General features: G+C 59.4%; 1 protein-coding gene across 1 annotated transcript in view; it reads right to left on the reverse strand.

Annotated features, from left to right (window-relative positions):
* Positions 1-200: 200 nt before the first annotated feature.
* Positions 201-21,287, reverse strand: part of MYO15A (myosin XVA) — a 47,289-nt gene continuing 26,202 nt past the window's right edge. Inside the window, exons 38-65 of the mRNA XM_020914190.2 lie at positions 21,034-21,214; positions 20,817-20,949; positions 20,408-20,513; positions 20,234-20,306; positions 19,076-19,197; positions 18,905-18,964; positions 18,401-18,476; positions 18,005-18,120; positions 17,786-17,904; positions 16,272-16,413; positions 15,698-15,809; positions 15,535-15,609; positions 14,955-15,133; positions 14,318-14,433; positions 14,010-14,082; positions 13,643-13,715; positions 13,349-13,422; positions 13,063-13,145; positions 11,256-11,386; positions 10,182-10,276; positions 9,963-10,040; positions 9,556-9,652; positions 7,781-7,941; positions 6,661-6,794; positions 4,533-4,666; positions 4,115-4,248; positions 2,830-2,970; positions 201-775 (exon numbers count right to left, since the gene is read on the reverse strand). Coding sequence (XP_020769849.2) covers positions 674-775; positions 2,830-2,970; positions 4,115-4,248; positions 4,533-4,666; positions 6,661-6,794; positions 7,781-7,941; positions 9,556-9,652; positions 9,963-10,040; positions 10,182-10,276; positions 11,256-11,386; positions 13,063-13,145; positions 13,349-13,422; positions 13,643-13,715; positions 14,010-14,082; positions 14,318-14,433; positions 14,955-15,133; positions 15,535-15,609; positions 15,698-15,809; positions 16,272-16,413; positions 17,786-17,904; positions 18,005-18,120; positions 18,401-18,476; positions 18,905-18,964; positions 19,076-19,197; positions 20,234-20,306; positions 20,408-20,513; positions 20,817-20,949; positions 21,034-21,214 — 3,120 coding nt within the window. The 3' untranslated portion in view covers positions 201-673. The remainder of the gene's footprint in view (positions 776-2,829; positions 2,971-4,114; positions 4,249-4,532; positions 4,667-6,660; positions 6,795-7,780; positions 7,942-9,555; positions 9,653-9,962; positions 10,041-10,181; positions 10,277-11,255; positions 11,387-13,062; positions 13,146-13,348; positions 13,423-13,642; positions 13,716-14,009; positions 14,083-14,317; positions 14,434-14,954; positions 15,134-15,534; positions 15,610-15,697; positions 15,810-16,271; positions 16,414-17,785; positions 17,905-18,004; positions 18,121-18,400; positions 18,477-18,904; positions 18,965-19,075; positions 19,198-20,233; positions 20,307-20,407; positions 20,514-20,816; positions 20,950-21,033; positions 21,215-21,287) is intronic.

Genomic DNA, 21,287 nt, shown 5'->3' on the forward strand with positions numbered 1-21,287 from the left:
GACCCTGATGCTGGGAAAGATTGAAGGAGGGAGGAGAAGGGGATGACAGAGGATGAGATGGTTGGATGGTATCACTGACTCAATGGACATGAGTTTGAGCAAGCTCCGGGTGTTGGTAATGGATAGGGAAGCCTGGCATGCTGCAGTCCATGGGGTCGCAAAGAGTCAAACACGACTGAGGGACTGAACAACAACAACTGTATGAGAAAAGGCTGCCAGATGAACCTTTTATTTGCACTGAAATGACCAAGAGCCATGAGTCCAAGCTCAGCAGCAGTACAGAGGGCACCTGGGATGGGCGGCGGGAGGACAAATGAGGGGCTAGGACAGGGAGATGGAGCAGATTTAAACATCAGACCCCAGGAGAAGCGAAAGCAGGTTCAGTTTGCCTAGGCTTCTGGTGTGGGGCTACCATGCTGCAGCAGGGGTCAGGGCAGGGCCACAGTGGTAGGTGGCAGGAGAGCCCATTGGTCAGTCTTTGGAGGTTCCTCCGGCTATCTGACCCCAGGTTTCCATGCTGTAACTCCATCCCAACTCTCAGTTGGTCTTCTCAGGTTCCTGGGGACTTGGGCTTCTCCACCTCCTGCCTCTTGGTCTCCCCTAAGGTTCTGGCCCAATAGCTCCCCTGGGACCACACAGCCAGACTCTTGCCAGAGGGGGCCTGGGGGCTGGGTCAGAGTAATGTGATCTCGCTGGGGGGCAGCGTGAGCCGCTTCTCGCGGGCACTGAGCAGGTTCTCCACATGTACTGCCACCACTCGACACAGCTCCAGGCCCTGCAGGAGAGACATGAGTCAGCACTCCCCAGCTCTCCTGTGGGGAGAGACGTTGCTGGGAGAGAGGTGGAGGCCAGACTCTCCCAGGACTGGGGCCCCACCCTCATCCCCACCTCCTCAGGGCCCCAGGAAAAGCTCTGGCAGCTGGAAAGGAATTCTGGGCTGCAGGTGGGAAGGGGTGAGCCAGGTGGAGACCCATGCATTCACCAGCTCTGCCGCAGGTAACCTGGGCCACTTACTGCACCTCCGTCACCCTCAGAGGCCTTGCCCCTGGGGTCTCAGTTTCCCAGGGCCTGCCTCACAGGGCCGTGGTGAGGATGACATGAGACTTCACGATATGTAAATCCTTCACATTTAAAAATTATTAGCCCTGTCAATAAATGAGCTGCCAGGGTTACCACCTGGTACCCACGGTCTAGAATGAACTGGGCCCCAGCCTCAGGGCTCCCGTGGGCAGGGGAAGGGGGATGCTGCAACCAAGTGGAGAAGCCAGAAAAGCTGCCTCTTCCTCCTCCTCCTCCATCCAGCCACTTCCTAAGCATCCACTACACACCAGGAGCTGTGCTATGGACACCATGTGGACACAGCCCAGCCCCTCTTGGGGCTCACGTTCTAATGGGGAGATGGACAGCCTGAGAACCAATAATAAAGTGACTTCCAAGCCATATGAGACCTACTGAGGCAGAGAGAGTGAATTATCAGGAGGATCAGGGGAGGCTTCTAGAAGGAGGTGATGTTTGTGCTGAAACTGGAATAAAGGGAGGGAAGAAGCCCTGTGATACAGGGGGAGCATGTCCCAGGCAGAGGGGACAGCAAGTGCAATGGGAGGGTGTTCGGGGGCAGGGAGGGGGCAAAGGGGAGCAGGGGAGCTGAGATCACAGAGGTAAAAAGAGGAGGGGGTAGGGACAAGAAGGACTGCTGGGTTGGGGCCCAAGGGCCTGTGAGGGTTGGCAGTGAGGGCAGAGGCCTACTGGCCTCCAAGAATGACACTGAGGGAGAGAGAAATAGGAGGCTGTCTCGCAGAGCAGCCGTGGAAGCCTTAGGGCAGAGGGGTGCTAGGGGGAGGGCCCGGCCTTGCACCAGTTAAGAGGTCGTCCAAGGGAGGGTGGGCTCCAGAAAGGGCCCAGAAAGCAACAGACGGGCAGGTCCGAAGAGGTGGGGTCTCTGGGGGAGTCCAGGAAACAGGCTGAGTCCAGGTGACGCCAGGATCAGGGTGACCTCAGCAGGAATGGGACTAGGGGGTGGTGGGAAGCAGGCTGATCCCCAGTCACAGTCTCCCCAAGGAGCATTGCAGGGGTGGTGGGGGGTGGCAAGGGATCATGCTCTGGCCTTGACCCTCAGGGGCAGGGCTAGGGTGGTGGGAGCCCCTGTCTCGTGCCCTGGAAAGCAGCCCAACTAACGCAGGCCCTGGCTTGGGGTGGGGGAGTTCTGGGCCCACATCTTGAGGGGTGCAGTGGGCTGGCAAGGACAGACAGGTGGGCCCAGCCCCATTCAGCCCCTTCTCTGGACACCAGCCCCCTCTCCAGCAGGTGAGAACTCTGGTCTGGCCCTACCCTGGGGGCTGTGAGACGTAGACCTGGCTGACATAGAGGACTTGGCTTTTGAGGAACACCCACGGATGCTACAAAGGGAGAAGGCCCAGGACAGGGAAACCCCACTCTCCATCTGTCAAGCCCCAACCCCACAGTCCAGCCTCCAAGCCTTAGCCCAGGTGAACTGCCCATGTCCCTGCCCTCCTAGCAACTTTCTATGGCTCCCAAGTGCCCTCGGGAGGAGGCCCCAGGTTCTCAGCTTTATATTCAAGGACCGTTAGGACCTTCCCAGTTTCCCATCGAACACCTTATTCTTCTGCAAACAACCTGGGCCCTCATTTCTAGGATCCCACCATCAAGATGCCTCTCCAAGACCACCTTGAGACCGGCAGGTCTGTGTAGTATGGGCTTAGCTCTGTCCCCTGCACTGGGCTGGACGCTCCCCAGAACTTGGCCGGGCCGAGAAGAGCCTAGTATGCGGAATTCGGGGGTGGGGGGCCGGGCAACCCCCCGAGGGCCCACCTGCTCCAGCTGCAGCTGCACAGTGTGCTGGGCAGCGACGTCCCCAAGTGCGACCTCCACATAAGGGCAGCTGGAGCCGGCTGTGGGCCGCTGGGTCCGCGTCGACTGGATCTCCTTCAGGGGGCACTTCACCATCAGCTCCTGGGAGGGATGGGGAGCAGACGGGCTTGGGGGTGGGACAGTCTCACCTATCGGTACCCCTGCCCTAAAGGACAGATACGCAGGGGGCACGACACCCCAATTCAAGTACTCATCCCCCAGTGACTGGCTGTGTGACCCAGAGCAAGCAGCCTTACCTCTCTGGACCTCAGCGTCTCACCTGTGACATTACTTCAACAATGATGCACACGTGTGCAGCATGCCAGGCACCACTCTAAATGCTTGAGCTCCAGGTAATGCCGGTGTACCCTGACCTTCCCACCCCTTCACACCCACCCCTCTGGCCAGGAGTGTTCTTTCTGGCCCCAGGAGCTAACACAGAGCTTCCCCGGCTCACCCCAGGAGAAGCCAGAGTGATGAGAGCCAGCGGCCCCTTGTGACAGATGGACACAGCAGACAGACACCCCAGCTTTCCCACCCACAGAATGGGGCATCCTCTGAGGCTGGTGCTTCCCGCTGGACTGAGTCCCCGTGCCCACAGTGGGAACCTAAATGCTCTCACAGGCCCCACCCCGGCTGTATCCCCCCGGCTGTGACCTCCTCCTGGTCTCCCTTCCTCACTCCACTGTTTCCACACAAGCCACTTGCCCTGGAGCCCTCATGTCAAGGTCCAATCCCTGAGGAAGAACTAAGAATGGGGGTAGCAGGTCCCTTTTGGTCTGGACTGCATTGTGTCCCCAAATCCTGACCCACCCCCTCAGAATCTGGAGACAGGTCTTTGAAGAGAGGAGTCAGGCTGTGGTGGGCTCCCATCCCACAGGTCCTTATGAGAAGAGGACCTTGGGATTCACGGACCCCAGAGAAAGGGCCGTATGAGGGCTCAGCCAGGATGGCCATCTACAAGCAAGGAGGGAGGCCTCAAAGGAAGCCGACCCTGCTGGCACCTTGATCTTGGCCATCTGGCCTCCAGACCCATGGAAACAGTTTCTTGGCTGAGGCTCCAGTGGAGCCACACAGGCTTTTTGGGTCGGTGTGCTTCACCTGTTTTGCCTGGACAACAGCCTGCGTCATCGTCCCAGGTGAGGAAGAAGGAGGCGGAGCCTCGCCCAAGGTCACGCAGGTGTGAGCAGTGGAGCTGGACTTCCCTGGGGGGCAGGGCGGGGCGGGAAGGGGCTGAGCCACTCACGTGGGTCTCAGTGCTGAGGAAGTTGAGGCCATTCTGGTTGACAGCGAGGATGCAGGGGGCTGGCACAGCCGTGGTGCTACAGCTCTGGACCAGGAAGAAGGAGGAGCCGAACATGGGCGAGGCGCTGAGGAGGCCTGGGGGTGGTGGTCAGGCGACAAGGGCTCATCAGTGCATTAGCACAGCCCTCCCTCCACAGCCCATCCAGCACAGGAGCCCCCAGCCCGGTGCTCCTCCTGCCAGTGCTGCCGCCCACCCTGGACCTCCCTCCATCCCCGCTGGGCCCCCCAGCCTAGGTGGGGCCTTGGAAGGCCTTTAGAAACCTGACACCAAAGATGCTTTTGTACAAAGGAAAAGGCCTCCTCACCACCCCCCTCAGCCAGGCCCCCACGACTCCCTCCCCAGCCCGACTCCTTCTCACCCAGAAACTGGGCACGGGCCTGGTGGGGGCTGAGCGCCTGCACCTGCTGCCGGTGCTGGCCAAGCAGGCGGAGCCACGTCGAGCTGGCCTCGATGCGGTACAGCTGGGCCGGAATGTACCCCTGGGCCTCCCGCCTGGCATGCAGGGAAAAGCCGGCTGACCATCAGGGGTTCCATCAAACCTCCTGACGGCTGAACGCTGGGGGAACAAGGACAGGGTGGGGACAGACGGTGGTACAAGCGGGGCTGGGCACACAGCACACGCTCAGTAACCGCTGGCCAACACCAGCGGGCTCCTTGTTTGCTGACAAGGGAACGCAGGCTCTGAGGAGTTCACCAGCTCATCCCAGGTCATAGAGTGACCCCACATGGGTTCGTCCTTTGTAGCCCCCACCCCCTGGGGAATAGCCCAGATCAGAGGGGTGAGAAGGGAGCACAGGGTGGGGGAAACGTCAGGGCAGCAAAGCAACCCCCAGCAGTGGTCAGCAGAGCAGAGCAGTGGGCTCCAGATGGCCCCCAGGACCCTCAACTCCCACCTGTCCAGGCCTCCCCTGACCACATGCTGGCTGCCCTAAGGCAGCCCTGGCCTCAGGACATCTGAAAAATACCAACAAGTACCAGTCTGGGCTGCACACTGGGGAAGGGAGGGATGTCAGGGGAACCCCTAAAAGACTCTCTGGGCTACATCTTCCCTTCTCTGCACTGCTGGCTAAGAGCCTGGCCTCTGGACCCAGCCTCCCCAGGTCTGAATCCTGGTTGCCCCCTAGGGAAGCCATATCCTGTCTCTGGGGCTCAGTTTGCTCATCTGCAAGAGGGGACATTAGAGTGCAGTTTGGGGCATCTGCCGAGGCGACGCATGCAGGTGCCACACAAAGAGTAAGGGCGCCACAGCTGTCTCCATCCCAGCCTAGGTGACACCTGTATGTGCTTCCTCCACTTTCCCTTACATCATAGCATCAGAAGGGTGTAAGTGTTGCACCCTTACAGTGGGACAAACCCTGTCCACACACTGCCTTACAGTTATTCACAGCTGCTGCTAAGTCGCTTCAGTCGTGTCCGACTCTGTGCGACCCCATAGATGGCAGCCCACCAGGCTCCTCTGTCCCTGGGATTCTCCAGGCAAGAATACTGGAGTGGGTTGCCATTTCCTCCTCCAATGCATGAAAGTGAAAAATGAAAGTGAAGTCACTCAGTTGTGCTCGACTCTTAGCGACCCCATGGACTGCAGCCTACCAGGCTCCTCCATCCCTGGGATTTTCCAGGCAAGAGTACTGGAGTGGGGTGCCATTGCCTTCTCCGGTTATTCACAGCAGGGGCTCTCAAAGTGTGGTCGAGGGGCTGGGAGGGCAAAGTCACTTCCGTAACAATCTGAGCGGTCACCTGCCTCCCCCTCGTTCTCTCACAAGTGCAGATGCAGAGGCCGCATGACCTGTGCGGTCATAACAGACTGACCGAGAAGCAGGGATGGGTATCCAGCTGTCAGCTATTAAGCCAGATGGTACAGAGATTTGCAAAGGGTAAAGCAGTACAGCTGCTCTCACTGGAGCTCTTGGGAAAATACACTTGTGTTTTCATGACTTATTTATATTAACACGTAATGTTACCTTACACTATTTGTATTATAATTATCATATGTCCACATTTATCTTAACATTAATATGTAGTGTCCTTGTTTTTCATTAATAAATCAGTATTTTAAGTTCTTTCTGTTTTCATTTCGAATAGTGTAAATGTATCAATAGATACGACCCACAGACACAGAAGCTCTTTGGGGCCCGAGTTTCAAAAGGAAAAAGATGGAGAGTGTGGGGACAACCGAGGTCCCATCACTTCGAGAACATCAGTTTAAAGGCCACCTGACACCCCACAATTTAAGGAATCCTCTGCTGTTGGAGATTGTCGATGACATCACAGTGGACATTCCTGTGGCCAACACTCTCGCAGGGCCGTGTGTACTTCCTGGACCACGGTGTGTGTGTCCTGAATGCATTTTATCATTCGTTTGCTCTGAGCTATTAATACCAGTTGGAAGTGACCTGTCCTGCTGGGAGGCAGGGTCCTAGCTGGATGGGCTGGGCTGAGGGGGGGTGGGCAGCTCAGGGGTGGGGCAGGGGCGGGTGCGTGCTCACGCGCTGGGCAGGTAGAAGTGGTCCTTGGCCCGGTGCTGCAGCGCAGCCAGCTTGGACGCCTGCTGCAGCTGCTGCTCGCTGGGCTGGCCAGCCGGCACAGTGCTGAAAAGGCCCTTCAGGTAGTCAGGCAGCACCTACAGGGGCGGGAAGAATGTAGGTGAGGGGCTGCAGGAGGCCAGGCACCAGGCACACAACCGGGGAGGTCTAGACACAGATGCTGAGCTGTGCCAGGGTCTCGCTTCTGGACGGGGGGTGGCAGTCACTTTCCTAGGCTTCGGGGAGCAGTGACAGAAGCACCCGGATGGTGAGCGGGGAGGACCATGGCTTGGAAGCCACAGGAACTGGGGAAGCGCTGGCCCCTGCTCTGCAGAGTGCAGGACCCAGGGGTCATGTTTCCACAAGTCCCAGGGGTGCTGCTGGCTGGCCCACAGGCACAAGAGCCCAGTGACAGGCCTTGGACACAGAATGGCCACAGCTTCGGGCCCCAGCTTCTGAGAAGCACGCTGTCTCTACCCAGCACTTCTGCGAGGGTCCGCACATGAGGGAGACCCTGACTTTGTCAGGACCACCACCCTGACTGAGATGACCTAGTCCAAAAAGGGAGTGACAGCACCCCAATGTGAAAAGGCCGGGCAAAGCCTCATAGCGGGGGAGTTCCCTGCTGGTCTAGTGTTTAAGAATCTGCCTTCCAAGTCAGGGGACACAGGTTCGATCCCTGGTCGGGGAGTTAAGATCCCACATGCCTCATGAGAACTAAGCCTGCAGGCTGAAACTAAGATCCGACATAGTCAAATAAATAAATATTAAAAAACAAAAAACAATGCTACTGAGCACGGGACAGGCGAGGTGCTCAGTGCTGGAGGAGAGCAGGAGGAAAGAGGTCAGAACGGCCTGAAAACGTGTCGTCTGGGCAGCCTGGCTGGAGGGGCCTGGACCAGCAGCGACACAGGAAGAGCGGGCTGGCCCAGGTGACAGAGGCCTGCGAATTAGGAAGTGAGGGTGATGCCAACACGCCCACATGGGGACCAGAGGCCTCAGGGCTGGAATCACAAAGGCCTCAGATGCCAAGCCTGGGGGAGCCCAGAGGTTCTGGAGCCTCAGAGCAGCCACACGTGTAGACCTGGTTGTAGTGCATGGTCACGTAGAGCTCGTTGTCGAACTTGAGCGGCTGGTCCCAGAGCACACGTCGGAACCACAGTGCGTAGCCGCCATCCACCTGCGCCATCTCTGAGGCCACGTCCAGGATGTAGGAGCGCCGGCTGAGCGGACACACGTGCTGGCCTGCAGGGAGCGGGGGCAGACGTGGCGAGCTCCCTCTCTGCTTGGGGGCACGGCATCCTTGGTGAACAGGACGGGGGACCCTGATTTGTGGAAGTTGTGCCCCCAGGTGGGAATAACGCCAACTCAAAGCTCAGCTCACCTGGGCCTAGGGAGGTGCCCCGCCCAGGTGCTGCTCAGAGAACACCCAGCCTCTCTCCCCTCTGCAGAGGAAGCTGCACCCGGAGGAGCACAAGAGGCCTCAGGTCCTGTGGGCACCTTTCTGTAGGACTCCTATGGGGAAATCCCTGCTGGGCTCCCAGGGGTGAGGGGAGGATGGGGGTCTGGCACTGAGTGGGTCTTGGCCTCAAGTTTTTATTTCTTTTTTTTTTTTTAAGTTTTTATTTCTTGAAGTGACATTTCTGTTCCCTGTCCCACACCTTTGAAAAATTTCACTGAAAAGAGGGGTGTGGCATGATGATAAAGTTCTGGCTCTGACCTTGGGCAAGTCCCTTGGGCTCCGTGGCAGGCTGAAAAACAGCCTGACCTCAAAATGCTCCCCTCCTAATCCCCACCTGCCGTGAACACACATCTTCATGGAGAGGAGATGTGGAGTGTGATTAAGGGTCTTGAGAGGGGAGATAATCACAGGGACCCAAGTGGACCCAGCATAGTCTTGAGGGGCCTATGAGAAGGGGAGGCAGGAGGATCACAGGAAGAGATTGGAAGAGGCTACGCTGTGAGCTTTGAAGACGGAGGAAGGGGCTGTGAGCCAAGGGACTTGGGTGCCTCCAGAAGCTGGAAAAAGGAAGAAACAGGCTCCTAGAGTCTCAGAAGGACTCCGCATTCTGACTTTCAGAACCATAAGGTCATACACATGTGCTATTTGAAGTCACTGAGAGATTTGTTATGGCAGCAATAAGAGACTAACACAGGCTCCCTGGGCCTTGGTTTTCCCATCTGTAAATGGGAAAGACAACACATTTTACTTCATGGGGTCCTGATGGGATAGTTGATAGGATTAAGTGCTTTCAGCTGTCACCTCTGCTTCGTGAACTCCCTTACTAAGATTATTTTGTTACTGCCTTCTCCACCCCCTGTGTTGTGCTGGACTCAGGCAGGGCTGAGGACGTGTGGTTCAGAGCTGAGCAGCCGGAGAGCCAGCTGGAGTTGGGTGGGACTGACCGGCTGGTGACAGAAGCTCAGCCATGGCCTAGAGCAGGTGGGCTGCAGGGGGAAAGGGTTTGGCCTCATGGAGAAGGGCCAGGTGAGGCCGAGGGTGGGGCTCTCTTGGCCGCTATGAGGACAGTGGAGGCAGGATTTGCACGTGTGGGTTATAGGAGCCAATCCTGTTAAGTCCTGCCCTCCCAGAGGGCAGGGCCTACTGAGTACCCTGGGGGGCAGATGGAGGCATGGGGGAGCCCTGTCTTCTGCCATCTCGCGGCCTGACAGACCGACCAGATGAGCTCACACAGATCGAAGTGGGGTGGTGGGAGGGAGATGCAGGGCTGGGGGTGCTCCATGCAGAGGCTCCTCTACCCGGGCGGGGGGCTCCCTGGAGGAAGCAGCATCTAATCAGGGCCTCACAGTCGGGATGGGGGTTGTGGGCCCAGACTGCCTCATCCTCTGGCTGCTCACCTCGGTTGGTGACAACAAAGATGACATACTCGTCAAAGGCCTCAGGGCGGGTCAGAGCCATCTCAGCGCAAAGCTCTTCCACTACGTCCAGGGCCACCTGTGGATGGGGGAAGTGAGAGGCTGGGCCAGCCAGGTGACCTCTGCCCTGAGCCCGCCCTGGCACCACTGCAGAGGCAAGGCTCCCCGGGCCCTGGGTCAGCCCCACACAGGGAAGGACGCAGCTTCTGGAGTTGTGGGTCCTGAGTCGGCCCATCTCTCATTTGCAGCCTGACTGTGAGCTGAAGGCCACCCACCTCCCCTAGGCTCGGGCTTGGGCTGCAACAGAAAGCTAAGTCCTGCCCCATGGGGGAGGTAGTGGGTGGCTCAGCACCCTTGGGGTCCCACCCCCCAAACACCCCCTCACTCACAGTGCATGTCTTGATCTTAAGGTGGCGCTCCAGGCCCCCGGGGAGAAGAAAGAGCTGCCTCTTGGAACTGCGGCCAGCCTGGGGGAGGGTGAGGAGAGAGGAGAGGCTGGGATCTCACCAGGGTCTCACCTAGCCCCAGTTCCCTCCGTGGGCATGCCTGGGCCGGGACAGGGGTCTCTGGGTAGGCCGTCCCCCTCCCCAAGTCCCACCTACGCTCACCAACATGGCCCGCAGCTCCATGCTGCCTGGGAGCTCCAGGCGGCCGCCGAAGCGCAGAGTCTTTTTTAGGTTCTGCTCACAGGCCTTGGCGATCCCTGCAGAGACAGGGGTCAGAGGGGCCGGGGCAAGCTCCTCTGGCTCCAGCACCAAGCCCCCTGTGGGGGGTGCTGCTCTCCCTCCAGAGGCCACAGAGACCATTCAGAGGGCAGTGACTGACCCAAGGTTAAGAGCCAGAGTACAAGAGCTGGATTCGAACCCACATCCCATCGGAGGCCCTCACGCCTCGGTTATCCATGAGCCCCCGGAGACAGCTGGTGCTGGGGGCTCATCCCGGGCGGCTGTGCCGAGTCCCATGCAAGAGACCCCATCGTCTGCTTCTCCATTTCTCTGGTTAAGCAGTGCCCTCGCCCTGCTCTGGGGAGGGGCCAAGTCAAGAGTTCGGGGGCACATTCAACCCCCTTCCCTGGAGCTGATGCAGGGGTGTTTGTTGATTGACTCAAAGAGGAGGCTTCAGAGGCAGAGAGGGTGAGGTCTCATATTTCCTCCATGGCGCCATGGTAGCCACAGGGGCCCTGACCTCTCTCCTAGGGGGACCCAGGGGTTCCTCTGGAAGCTAGACTTCGAGTGAGGCTGAGGAGCAGCCCCTTTCCTCTAAATTCCACGGAGAAAAGGCCAAGACCCTGCCACCAGCCTTGGCGCCCTCTCAAGACCCTTATTGATTCTGAAAGACCAGAGAAAGGGCCATGCCGCCTCCTCCTCCTCTTCCACATGCCATACATCATCTCCGGTCTTTATGCCTGTTACTCAGCTCATCTAGAAATCCCTCCTCTGTGCTCACTACCCAGAGCAACACTTCCTCTGGGGAGCCATCCCTGATATGCCATCCTCCCCGTCATATCAGACAACCCATGGCATCAGCCCCTGTGGGACCTCTGCCAACATTTGGGGACAGGATTGATATTAATAAGCACTGCCTGGGCAAGAAGGGCTAGGCCCTCCTGCTGGCTGCCCACCCAGTCGTCGTATGGTGCAGACAAGGCCCTGGCCCTGGGTCCCCACTTGCTCGCCCCTCACCCTGGAAGGGCAGGCCCGGGGTCCGGCTCACATCTTGGAGGAAGTGGGTGAGGTGCGGCTGGAGGACCTCAGAGCAGCTGTGGTAGGCGGCCACGATGTACAGCAGCCTCCAGCCTCGCTGGCAGCTGTCCCTGCGAGCACACACGGGCTCCATCGCAGTGGCCACTGCTCTGCAGCCACACCAGGAGTCTCCCCACCCGCCAGGCTCGTATCCTGAGGAGGCCCCCTGCCCCTGCCCAGTGAGAGTAGGGCCGGTGGGCACAGAGTCACACCAAAGGTGCGTTCTGTTGGGAATTCTGGGTGGGAGGGAAGGGAGGGGGTGAAACCCCTGACATACCCAACGTGCACAGAGAACAAGTCTTCCTGGGGGGGGGGGCATCTCTCTGGGCGATGGTCCCTGAAGGGGGGCCAGGGACCCTGTGCAGAGCTGGTGGCAAGTAAGACTGGGTGGGAGGGGCAGGAGGACGCACTGAGTGGTTCTGAAATTCCTGGGGGACACGAGCAGGTGGATAGGAGGGTGGCCCAGTGCTAACAAGAGCAGCACAGGCTTTGGGCCCCACCATGTGCTAGTCATGTGCAAGACACGGACGCTTACCTTTATGCTGCCCTGGCTCCAGGGTTTCACTTGTGGGAACCTCTGGTGTCTGGGGGCAGCACTTGGGCTTCCTTTGGGAAACCAACCACCCCTCCCCAGGTCCCTGTAGGTATGAGAGCCAGGGGACTTCCCAGGCGGCTCTAGTGGTAAAGAACCTGCCTGCCAGTACAGTAGACATGAGTCACAGGTTCAATCCCTGGGTCGGAAGATCCCCTGGAGGAGGGCATAGCAACCCACTCCAGTATTCTTGCCTGGAAAATCCCATGGACAGAGGAGCCTGGCGGGCTATACAGTCCATGGGGTCACAAAGAGTCAGACACGACTGACATGACTTTAGTATGCACATATGTACCCATGAGAGCCAGGACTGGCCAGTTAGAACCCTGAAGCCCCTGGCTAAAGTGACTGGTTCATGTCAATGGACATGAACTTGGGCAAACCCTGGGAGATGGTGAAGGACAGGGAAGCCTGACATGCTGCAGTCCATGGGGTTGCAAAGAGTCAGACGTGACTTGGCGACTGAACAACAATAAAAAATGGGAGCCAGGCTTGGTCAATTAGAGTTCATCCTCCCTCTGGCTATGGTGATTGGTCTGGGAACAGGCACATGACCCAGGTCTAGCCAATCAGAGCTCTGTATCCTCCAGCCACTGTGGTTGGCTCAGGGATGCCCATGGGACAAAGACAGGCCAATAAGGCTGGATTTGGGGATTTTTGCTACAAATATTGAATCAGTCTTTCTTTGCCTGGGATTGATTGCTGAGCTGGGGAATGTCCCCCCAGAGCTATCATCTTGCCAGTCTATAAGATATATTGCTTGGGAGTAATATCAACACATAGAAAAGCAGGTCCAGGGTACAGAGAAAGACTGCTTCCTGATGACACCTAGATCCAGCTATACCTAAAGTCCTCTGTTAGACTTTTCAGTTACCTGAACCCTCTTTTGCTTAAACCCGACTGAACTGGGTTTCTGTCACTTGCAACCAAGAACATGGACTCACCCATTATCAGTGCATTTGACAGATGAGGAGACTGAAGCTCAGAGACCAGAAAGGGCTTGTCCCAAACCAAGCAATTTCAAACATATGTGCTCTGTCTCTGGCGTGAGGAGAGGACGAGGCGAGGAGAGAGTCGGGAGGGCAGAGGCTGGGAGATGGGAGGCTGACTTGGCCTCTCCGGAGCAGGAAATGGTGGGGAGGGGAGGACACTCACTGCTTGGTGCTGGTGTTGTCTGTGATCTGCTTCATGACCTGGCAGTAACACTCGTCCCGCATGACCTCATGGTCCCTGCACAGCTGTGGGAGGGCGGGCTAGGTCACAGGTCACATGTCCACAAGAACACAGTGGGCTCCTGAAGACAGGCCTTGCGTCCCCTCCCCAGAACCCTCCCCACCAGTGGGATGCACTCCTCGTTGGGTCACATGGCTCCCACCCCAAAGGCTGCAGCCCTGGCTGACAGATGGGCAGGCAAGGGAGCTCCTGTAGGGGCTGGACTGACCTTCAGGAGGGTGCACAGAACGTCCAGTTCACTCTGGCCCTTCAGCGGGGCATCCCCCATGAATCGCATCACAGCTGGAGGAAACACTGTCCCACTCAGCCACCGGCCTCCCAGCTGCCCGCCCACCAGGAACCCCGGGTTGGACCCCTCCCCCAGAGGCTATGGCCAGGGCAGGTAGGGGGAAGGGGGCTCCTCCTCTCCTCCCACATCTGAGGGAAGGGGTGGTGGTCACCAGGGGTCACAGTGCGGCGTCCCTCCTTGCCCGGGGCCCTGGCTGCTGTCCCATCCCCACACCTAGAAACATGTCTGTGGCCATCTTGTTGAGGCTGCTGTCACTGAGCTCAATGAGGGAGTCCTGGAGCGGGGTCTGTGGGGAGAGGAATTGGGTCATGGCGGGAGGAAAGGAGAGGGGGGAGGGGGAGGAGAGGAAAGGGGAGGGGAGGAAAGGGGAGGGGGAGGGTCCTATCTTAACAACAGAAGGGTCCACACCACAGAAGGCGGCGGGTGGACCCTTGAGAAGATGAGACACTTCCTTTCGGAGGAACCCAGGCCTTCAGGGGGTACCCAGTGGTGGGGGTCCCATTGAGGACAAGGCTGTTTGGCCCATGGACCTGGGATGCACTCTTGTATGGCCATTTCAGAGGGACCTGGGGCTGGGCACCTTCGTAAAGCAAAGCATGTCCTCCAAGGTTCTGGATTCCCGACCCTCCTTGGATTTCAGCCTGAGACCATCCCTGCAAGGGGAAGTGGATGCTACTGATCAGTCTTGCCTCTGAGACAGCCTCTCCCACACGAAGTGAGCTGGACCCAGCGTCAGCCCACCTGGCAGCAAGGCCCCTGAGGCAGAGGCTGCAGACAAGCCTCCCTCCTGGGGTTTCTCATTCCCTCCCAGATCTGAGGCCTCCTGCTTGGGGGGCTGGGAAAAGCCCCACCCCAGAAGGACCCTCCTCAAGGCGGGCCACCACTCACTGGGGTCTCCTCTGAGGGTCTCGGAAGTATTTCTGGGCAAACTCGAGCATTGTGTACGGTGGAAGAGCCAGGCCATCCTCCCCACAGTCCATGGAGCCAGCTCTGACTGGGGGACCCTGCAAGAAGGCCGTCTGCTACTCCCACTGGTCAGAGCCCGCCCAACGCCAGCCCAGGCTGACTGTGCACAGACCCTCTCTGCCTGCCCCCACCCGCCTTGCCCCATGTGGCCCCACTGCCTCCCCGATGGCCTGGTCCAGCCGACCTTATCCCTCCCCCCTTTATCTCCCTCCACCCTAGCGAGCTCCGTGCTACCACAGGACCCATCCTGGCCCACTCACCAGGCCCTGCCTCGTCGAAGGTGGATTCACCATCTGGCCGCCCCAGGCTGGTCCTGCCCCATTGGCCTGGTCACTTAACTCTTCCACTGACCCCATCCACCCTACCTGACTGGCCACACCTCCAGCCGCCTCTGGTCACGTCTGGTGGCTCACATCGCTCAGGTCACATGTCTGGCTGGCCCTACCAGGCTGCCCAGTCCCAGGATGGCCTGCCCTTGGTTGACCCCACTCCCCTCCACCTCGACAGTCAGGCCAACCCCACTGCTGTGTCCGCTCCTCTGACCAGGCCATGTTCTCACCTCCCTCCTGCGGCCCACCTCCCGTGCAGCAGCAGTGGAGGCCACAGCGGCGGCCACGGCGGCAGCGCGGCCCCGGCCTGGCTCGGCAGGCAGCTGTAGGAAGTCAGGGGCAGCCGCGGGCTGCACCAGGTCAGAAGGGAAGCGGCCCACGCGGCCGTGGATGGTCCCAAACCGCCAGCCTAGGGGCGGATAGGGTCTGAGCAGTGAGTGGGTCTCATCTGGGAAACAGTGGGGTACGGAGCCAGGGAGGGAGGTATGCCATGGGGCCAGTTATGGAGGAGGACAGAAGGACACTGGCTCAGGGAAGGGGAAGCGGCCCCTCAGCGGCGGGCTGGAGTGGGGGTCTGCAGAGAGGAAAACGCAGCGCCTGTGGACCTTTGGGCCACGACACAGAGGCAGTAATGTCCACGGAAACCCGTCAGCCCGATGTGTGGACAGGGGCTGGGCTGCATAGCCATCTTAGCAGCTACAGCCTGGTGAGACCCTTGGGGACCTCAGGACCCGCATCGCGCATCTGCTCTGTTTGGGGTTTCCAGGTCTGGCAGCTTGGGCAGCTGAACGGGGGTCCCAGGGTACCCACCGAAGTCAGGGCCCCGGCGCCGCAGCTCCTCCAGGTACACCACCTTCTTGCCAACCACACAGCCTGCACTGTAGCCTGCGGGTCAGGCCCATGTCAGTACCCACCGGGGAGGCCCCCGCCCCACCACCCCTGTGCTCACACCCCGTCCCACCCTGGCACTGACCCAATCGAGGTGGCTCCAGGGGCTGCAGGTGGATGATGTCACCCTTGTGGAAGGCCAGCAGCGCAGGGTCCTCAGGCAGGAAGTTCCTCACAGCGACCACATAGTCCGAGTCCTGCGTCAGTCAGGGGCTGGGTGAGAGCTGTGGGCCCATGCCCTCCTCCCAGAGGCCAGGGCCCATTCCCCTGCCCCGCACACAGGCTATAAGAGCACGGTCACAGGCCTGACCCACCCCTACCCCTCCCATAGCCTCAGCGCTGAGGCCAGGTGCCAGGCCTGGGGACTGCCCAGTCTGGAGGAAGCGTGGGACTGGATGTGGTCACGGGGCGGTCAGTGATGGGCAGTGCAGCCCCTGCAGGAGGGGAGGAATGCGGCTGCTGCGGAGCCCAGAGGCCTAAGTGAAGGACCCTGGAGAGGCCGGCAGCAGGGGCACAGGCCCCAGGTTGGAAGGCAGAGCTCGAGCAAGAGCCTGCAGACACAGTTGCAGACACACAGGTGCATCCACGCCTCCCAGGTGGGCGTGGCTGGTACATTTGGGCCCTCAGCCTGCTGCAGGCATCTGCAGGAGGGCCCTGACCTTCTTCAGCTCCAGGATGAAGTCATCCACCAGGGTCTTGACCTGGTGAGCTCGGGCTGAGAAGAGAATGACCTTCTCACTGGCCAAGTTGAACTCCAGCATGTTCTGGGAGGGGATGGTCACAAACAGGATGTCCGCAAAGCTGGAGGAGGAGGAGATGGCATGAGGCAGGACACCACAGCCAGAGGGACACCCCCCACCACAGTCTGCACCTCTGGCCCCTGCCTGCCTCCCCTCCCCTCCTGCCCGCGGCTCCAGCGTTCTGCCCATCACTCTGAACCCACAACCTCCCAGCACCCCCACACTTTTGTCTTTTATTTATTTTTCTGCCTCTTGACCTGGGTAAAACCCCCCAAGATTTTACCCACAAATCTCTTTCACTAAGCAAATGCTCAGTCTCTGGAAGGAAGGAGCCTGCACCTCACTGATGCCTGAGACTCCCCGTGCTGTGGCATAAGGGACTGTGGCTGCTGGGAGGGAGGGGTCAGAGGATGCAGGAAGGTTTCACACTCAAGCATCTGCACTTGGCTGTTCACATACGGTAGCCCTGCCCTCAGTAGGCTCTGGGGTGGGACTTCAGGGGTATCCAAGCTGGGGATGAGGTACTAGCTCCCAGCTCACCACTGCCTGGCTGTGTGACCTAAGACAAGCAACCTCTCTCTCTGAGCTTTTTTCCTTGATTAAAGGGTTTGGCATAGAACCAGAAACTTGGTAGGTACAGTCATCCCTTGGTATCTGTGGGGGACTGGCTCCAGGACCCTTGGAGGGCAACCAAATCCATGGGTGCTCAAGTCTCTCCCATAAAATGACCTGGTATTTACATATAACCTACACACATCCCATTTAGATTACTCTTAACACTTGAAGTGAAGTGAAGTGAAAGTCACTCACTCGTGTACGACTCTTTGTGACCCCATGGACTGTAGTCCATGGAATTCTCCAGGCCGGAATACTGGAGTATTGTATTGGAGTAGGTAGCCGTTCGGGTAGCCGTTCCCTTCTCCAGGGGATCTTCCCAGCTCAGGGATCAAACCCAGATCTCCCACAGTGCAGGCAGATTCTTTACCAGCTGAGCCACAAGGGAAGCCCAAGAATACTGGGGTGGCTAGCCTATCCTTCTCCAGGGGATCTCCCCTACCCAGAAATCAAACCACGGTTTCCTGCATTGCAGGTGGGTTCTTTACCAACTGAGCTATCAGGGAATTCAATGTAAATGCTGTATAGATAGTTATAAAAGCAAGATAGATGTTATGGGAATAGTTGCCAGTGAGTGAAAAATTTGTTTTGCTTTTTGGAACTTTCTGGAATTTTTTTTTTCTGAGTATTTCCCATCCACCGTTGGTTGAATCCACAGATGTGAAGCCTGTGAACACAGAGAGCTGACTGTACTCAGCCGCTGGCCATTGAGCAAGTCGGTATGTGGAGGAAGTGCTGGTGTCAGCCCACGCCCCAAATCCTGCCAGCCCATGCCCGCCCACACCCTGCGTCAACCCTCCCCCTGGCCTGCTGCTCACCTGTAGGTGCGCAGGACCTGCAGCTGCCCACTCGCCTCGTGGCTGCCCTTGACCACACGCAGGAGCTTGATGCCCGTGTGGGACACAGCCAGCATCTGCACCCCGGTGCCCACGCTGCCCTGGGGAGGGGACAAGGAGCACGTGAGGGTCTTACAGGCTCATTCCCAGAGCCCCTGGGCAGGCAGAGGGTGGGCAGGGGAACAAGCAGGGGGATCCTACCGTGGCAGGAAAGAGGCGGGAGAAGTAGACCTCCCAGCTGTCCCGGGCAGTGCTGACCACAGCCCGCTTCACGCTCTCTGTCACCAAGGGCCGCTGCGTGTCCAGATGGTTCTGGGCTAAGGGACACGGGTCGGGTCAGGACTGGGGCCCCCTCCCCTGCTGACCCGCAGTGCATGGAGGGGAGGCTGACCCTCAGCAAGGAGGTGTCAGACCACTGCATTCCTAGCGTCCACACTGGGAAACTGATATCCACAGACAGGACAGTGGGGACTGCAGCCAGGCCAGTATAGCCCAACCCAGACCTGCAGCCGGGCCCCGGGGAGAGGCCAGGAGCAGAGCAGAGAGGGTGGCAGGGGCTCCAGCAGGCTGCCCCTCCCTCCCCACACCCTGCAGTACCAAACAGGGCTTTCATCTGGAGCCGCTCCTCGGCGGAGATGCGCAGGCAGGCCTCGGAGAGTGTGTCGTGCAGTACCTGCAGGAGGGGTGTGAGGTGGGATGCTGTAGGGCACCCTGAACTTGGAGCCCAGGCTGGACTGTGTCAGGATGACTGGGGATGGGGGGGGGGGGCTTTCCACGCAGTGAGGGCACCTTGTAAATCAGACCCCACTTCTGAGGACCCTCACCCTTCTCATCTCCACCCTCCCCAAGCCCTAGTCTCCTGATCCACACAGGGGATCTTGGGGTGGACCCTGGGCCCCACGAGCTCAGACCAGCTGTGAGTCTGCTTAGATGGGATGTGGGCTCTCCAAGCCCATCCACAGCAGGGGGTGCAGCAGACCAGCTCCCTGTCCTCACTGCGGGCAAGGACCCCAAACCCGAGCAGGAGGCTTGGCAGACGGCTGATCCACACGCCTGCTGCCATGCTGCCACTCGAGGCTGGGAAGCGAGACAGGCCCTCACCTGGCGGAACAGGAGGTCCAGCTGCACAGGGTGGCTGTGGTCGTCCTTGGGGTAGAACACCTGCAGCGCGGGGCTGCCATTAGGCTCCGCACTCCTCACCAGCTGCGCTGTGACCCGCTCCCCTGCCCGTCAGGCCCTGCGCCCCCTCCAGCCCTGGTAGGGCCCCAGCACCTCTTTGCGCAGGAAGATCTGCCAGGGGGCATCCCGGTAGCCATAAAAGTCGGGGTTCGGGAGGCGGTGCAGCTGTGTCTGCACGGGATCCTCAGGAGGCTCCAGTGACCGCGAGGGCAGCACTGGGGAAGCAGGGCCCAGGGAGGGCAAGGTTGGAGCAGAGGGGCCTCCTCCTGCCTCGTGGGTAGACACACCTGGTCACGCAGGCACATGGGCACACTCTCTCAGCCCTGCCTTCCTCCCACAGAGACCCAGCCCTGCAGTCCTAATGCAGTGGGGGTAGGGGTAGGGGCCAGGGCAACCCGGAGCAGCAGAGACCAGGAGCTGCCCGGAGGAAGGCCCTGGTAAGGTGGGTGAAACAGACAGTTCGGAAAGGATAGAGCTCTTGGTGCTGGAAGCTGGGGCAGAAATCAAATGGCGACCTGGGAAAATCTGAGGGCTCGTCTGTGAGGGGCCAGTGGTCTTGGCGGTCGGGCAGACCTCCCTGAGGAGGTGAGGTCTGAGACTTCTTGATGAGAAGGGGCCAGGCATGCAAGGATCTTCTGCGAAGAGCATTCTCAGCAGGGGGAACAGCAAGGATGAAGGCCCTGTGGCAGGACTGAATTCTGGCAGACCCAGAAACAGTGAGGAGCAGAGAGCCCCGGGGCAGGGAGGAGGAAGAGGTGAGGCTGGGGGTGGGCCACAGTGAAGAGCCTGGGGTTCATCCCAGGGGCTGCTGGAATGTCATTGGGTGGATGGGAACTGACTGATCTGTTACGATCACTGTGGCTGCCATAAGGCAGGAGATGCAGAGGTTAGGACTCCAGCTGTGTGTCAGGAGGCCTAGGATTCTGTCCCTGGTCTAACACATAAGAGCTGTGTGATCTTGAGTGAGTCACTTAACCTCTCTGTGTCTGTCTTCTCATCTGTAATGTCTACAGGCAGACAGTACTCTGTTGGAGAGTCTGAGTGAGGATTTAGAGTGGGCCTGGCCTGAAATCAGTGTCATGCAAATGCTGATACAATTGCACAAACATCCATAGTGTGTCCACACAGGCCCAGGGACATGGACACACACACCACCACATCATGCAGACCAAGACTCACCTGTGCTCATACTGACTAACTCCTGCATTGAGACACCTGCCCTTCGGCCTCTCCCTCCCTCCTGGCCCTCACCTGGAGCAGGTCCCACGGATGGCCGCTGTGTGCTGGTCACTGGCTTCACCAAGGCCACGGCCTCTCTGGGGACCTGTCCCCACAAAGACGGCCCACCACAGTACACAGAGGCTCCCCCAGAGGGCCCCCTTTGTCTTCTGTTCCACCTGGGCCCCGCCAGCCCCAGCCCCTCACCTGGGTGCCGGGGGCTGCCGCTGGGGGGCCCATCTGCCCCCTCAGGATCATCAGGGCCTCCTCATGGGGATCGGGCCGCTTTACGAACACCCTCCCGCCGTCCTTCCTAGGGAGTGGGACGCTGAGCCTCCTCTTCACAGCCACACAGTCCCACCCAGGAGCTTCCTCTCCCCCCATCACTGTACACGATAACCCCAAGAGGACCAGGGACAGGCAGGGGGTCACACACAACCCCTAGAGAGCGGTCCTGGCCTCCCTCTGCCCTGGGGGGCGGTCTCATCTGGACCACCTGGGTGAACAGATACTCCCTAAAGGCTGCTGGGCAGGGTGCTGTAAGCCCAGCAGATGGGCACATGGTGGGGGGGGTCGGCCACACAAGAGGGCCAGAGGGCTGGGTGGGTGGGCTGACCTGAGGGCCTCGGGCCGGCTCCCCCGGGGCAGCTGCTGGTGCTGCCTGACGATGTCCTTGATCTGCTGCGTGGGTTGTGGGAAGTGTTCCGAGTTCAGGGTCGAGGACCGGACCGGCTCCAGGCAGGGCGAGGCTGTGGCGGGGCATGGTATAGGGGACAGGTGAATTCACCCTCCTGTCCCATCTTGGGAAGCTCCTGTTGCAACAGGACACTCACTGCTTTCTGGAGAAGCCCAGCCCTGAGGCAGAATGGGGGCAGCCACAGGCTTGGTAGGGGGCCTCGGGGCCTTGGCCAGAGGGGCGGGGGTCGCAGGCTTCGGAGCAGAGCGCAGGAGCACGGGCTTGGCCGGGGGTCCAGTGCCTATGAACTTTGGCCGGGCCTCTGGTGCTATGGGTTTCTGTAGAGAGCAAAGTGTGAGGAGGGCTTCCTGGGTCACATCAGTCTGCTCCCAGGAACCCCATGTTGGCCCA

Source organism: Odocoileus virginianus, chromosome 17, assembly GCF_023699985.2.
Source record: "Odocoileus virginianus isolate 20LAN1187 ecotype Illinois chromosome 17, Ovbor_1.2, whole genome shotgun sequence".
In the NCBI taxonomy this organism is placed as follows: Eukaryota; Metazoa; Chordata; class Mammalia; order Artiodactyla; family Cervidae; genus Odocoileus; species Odocoileus virginianus.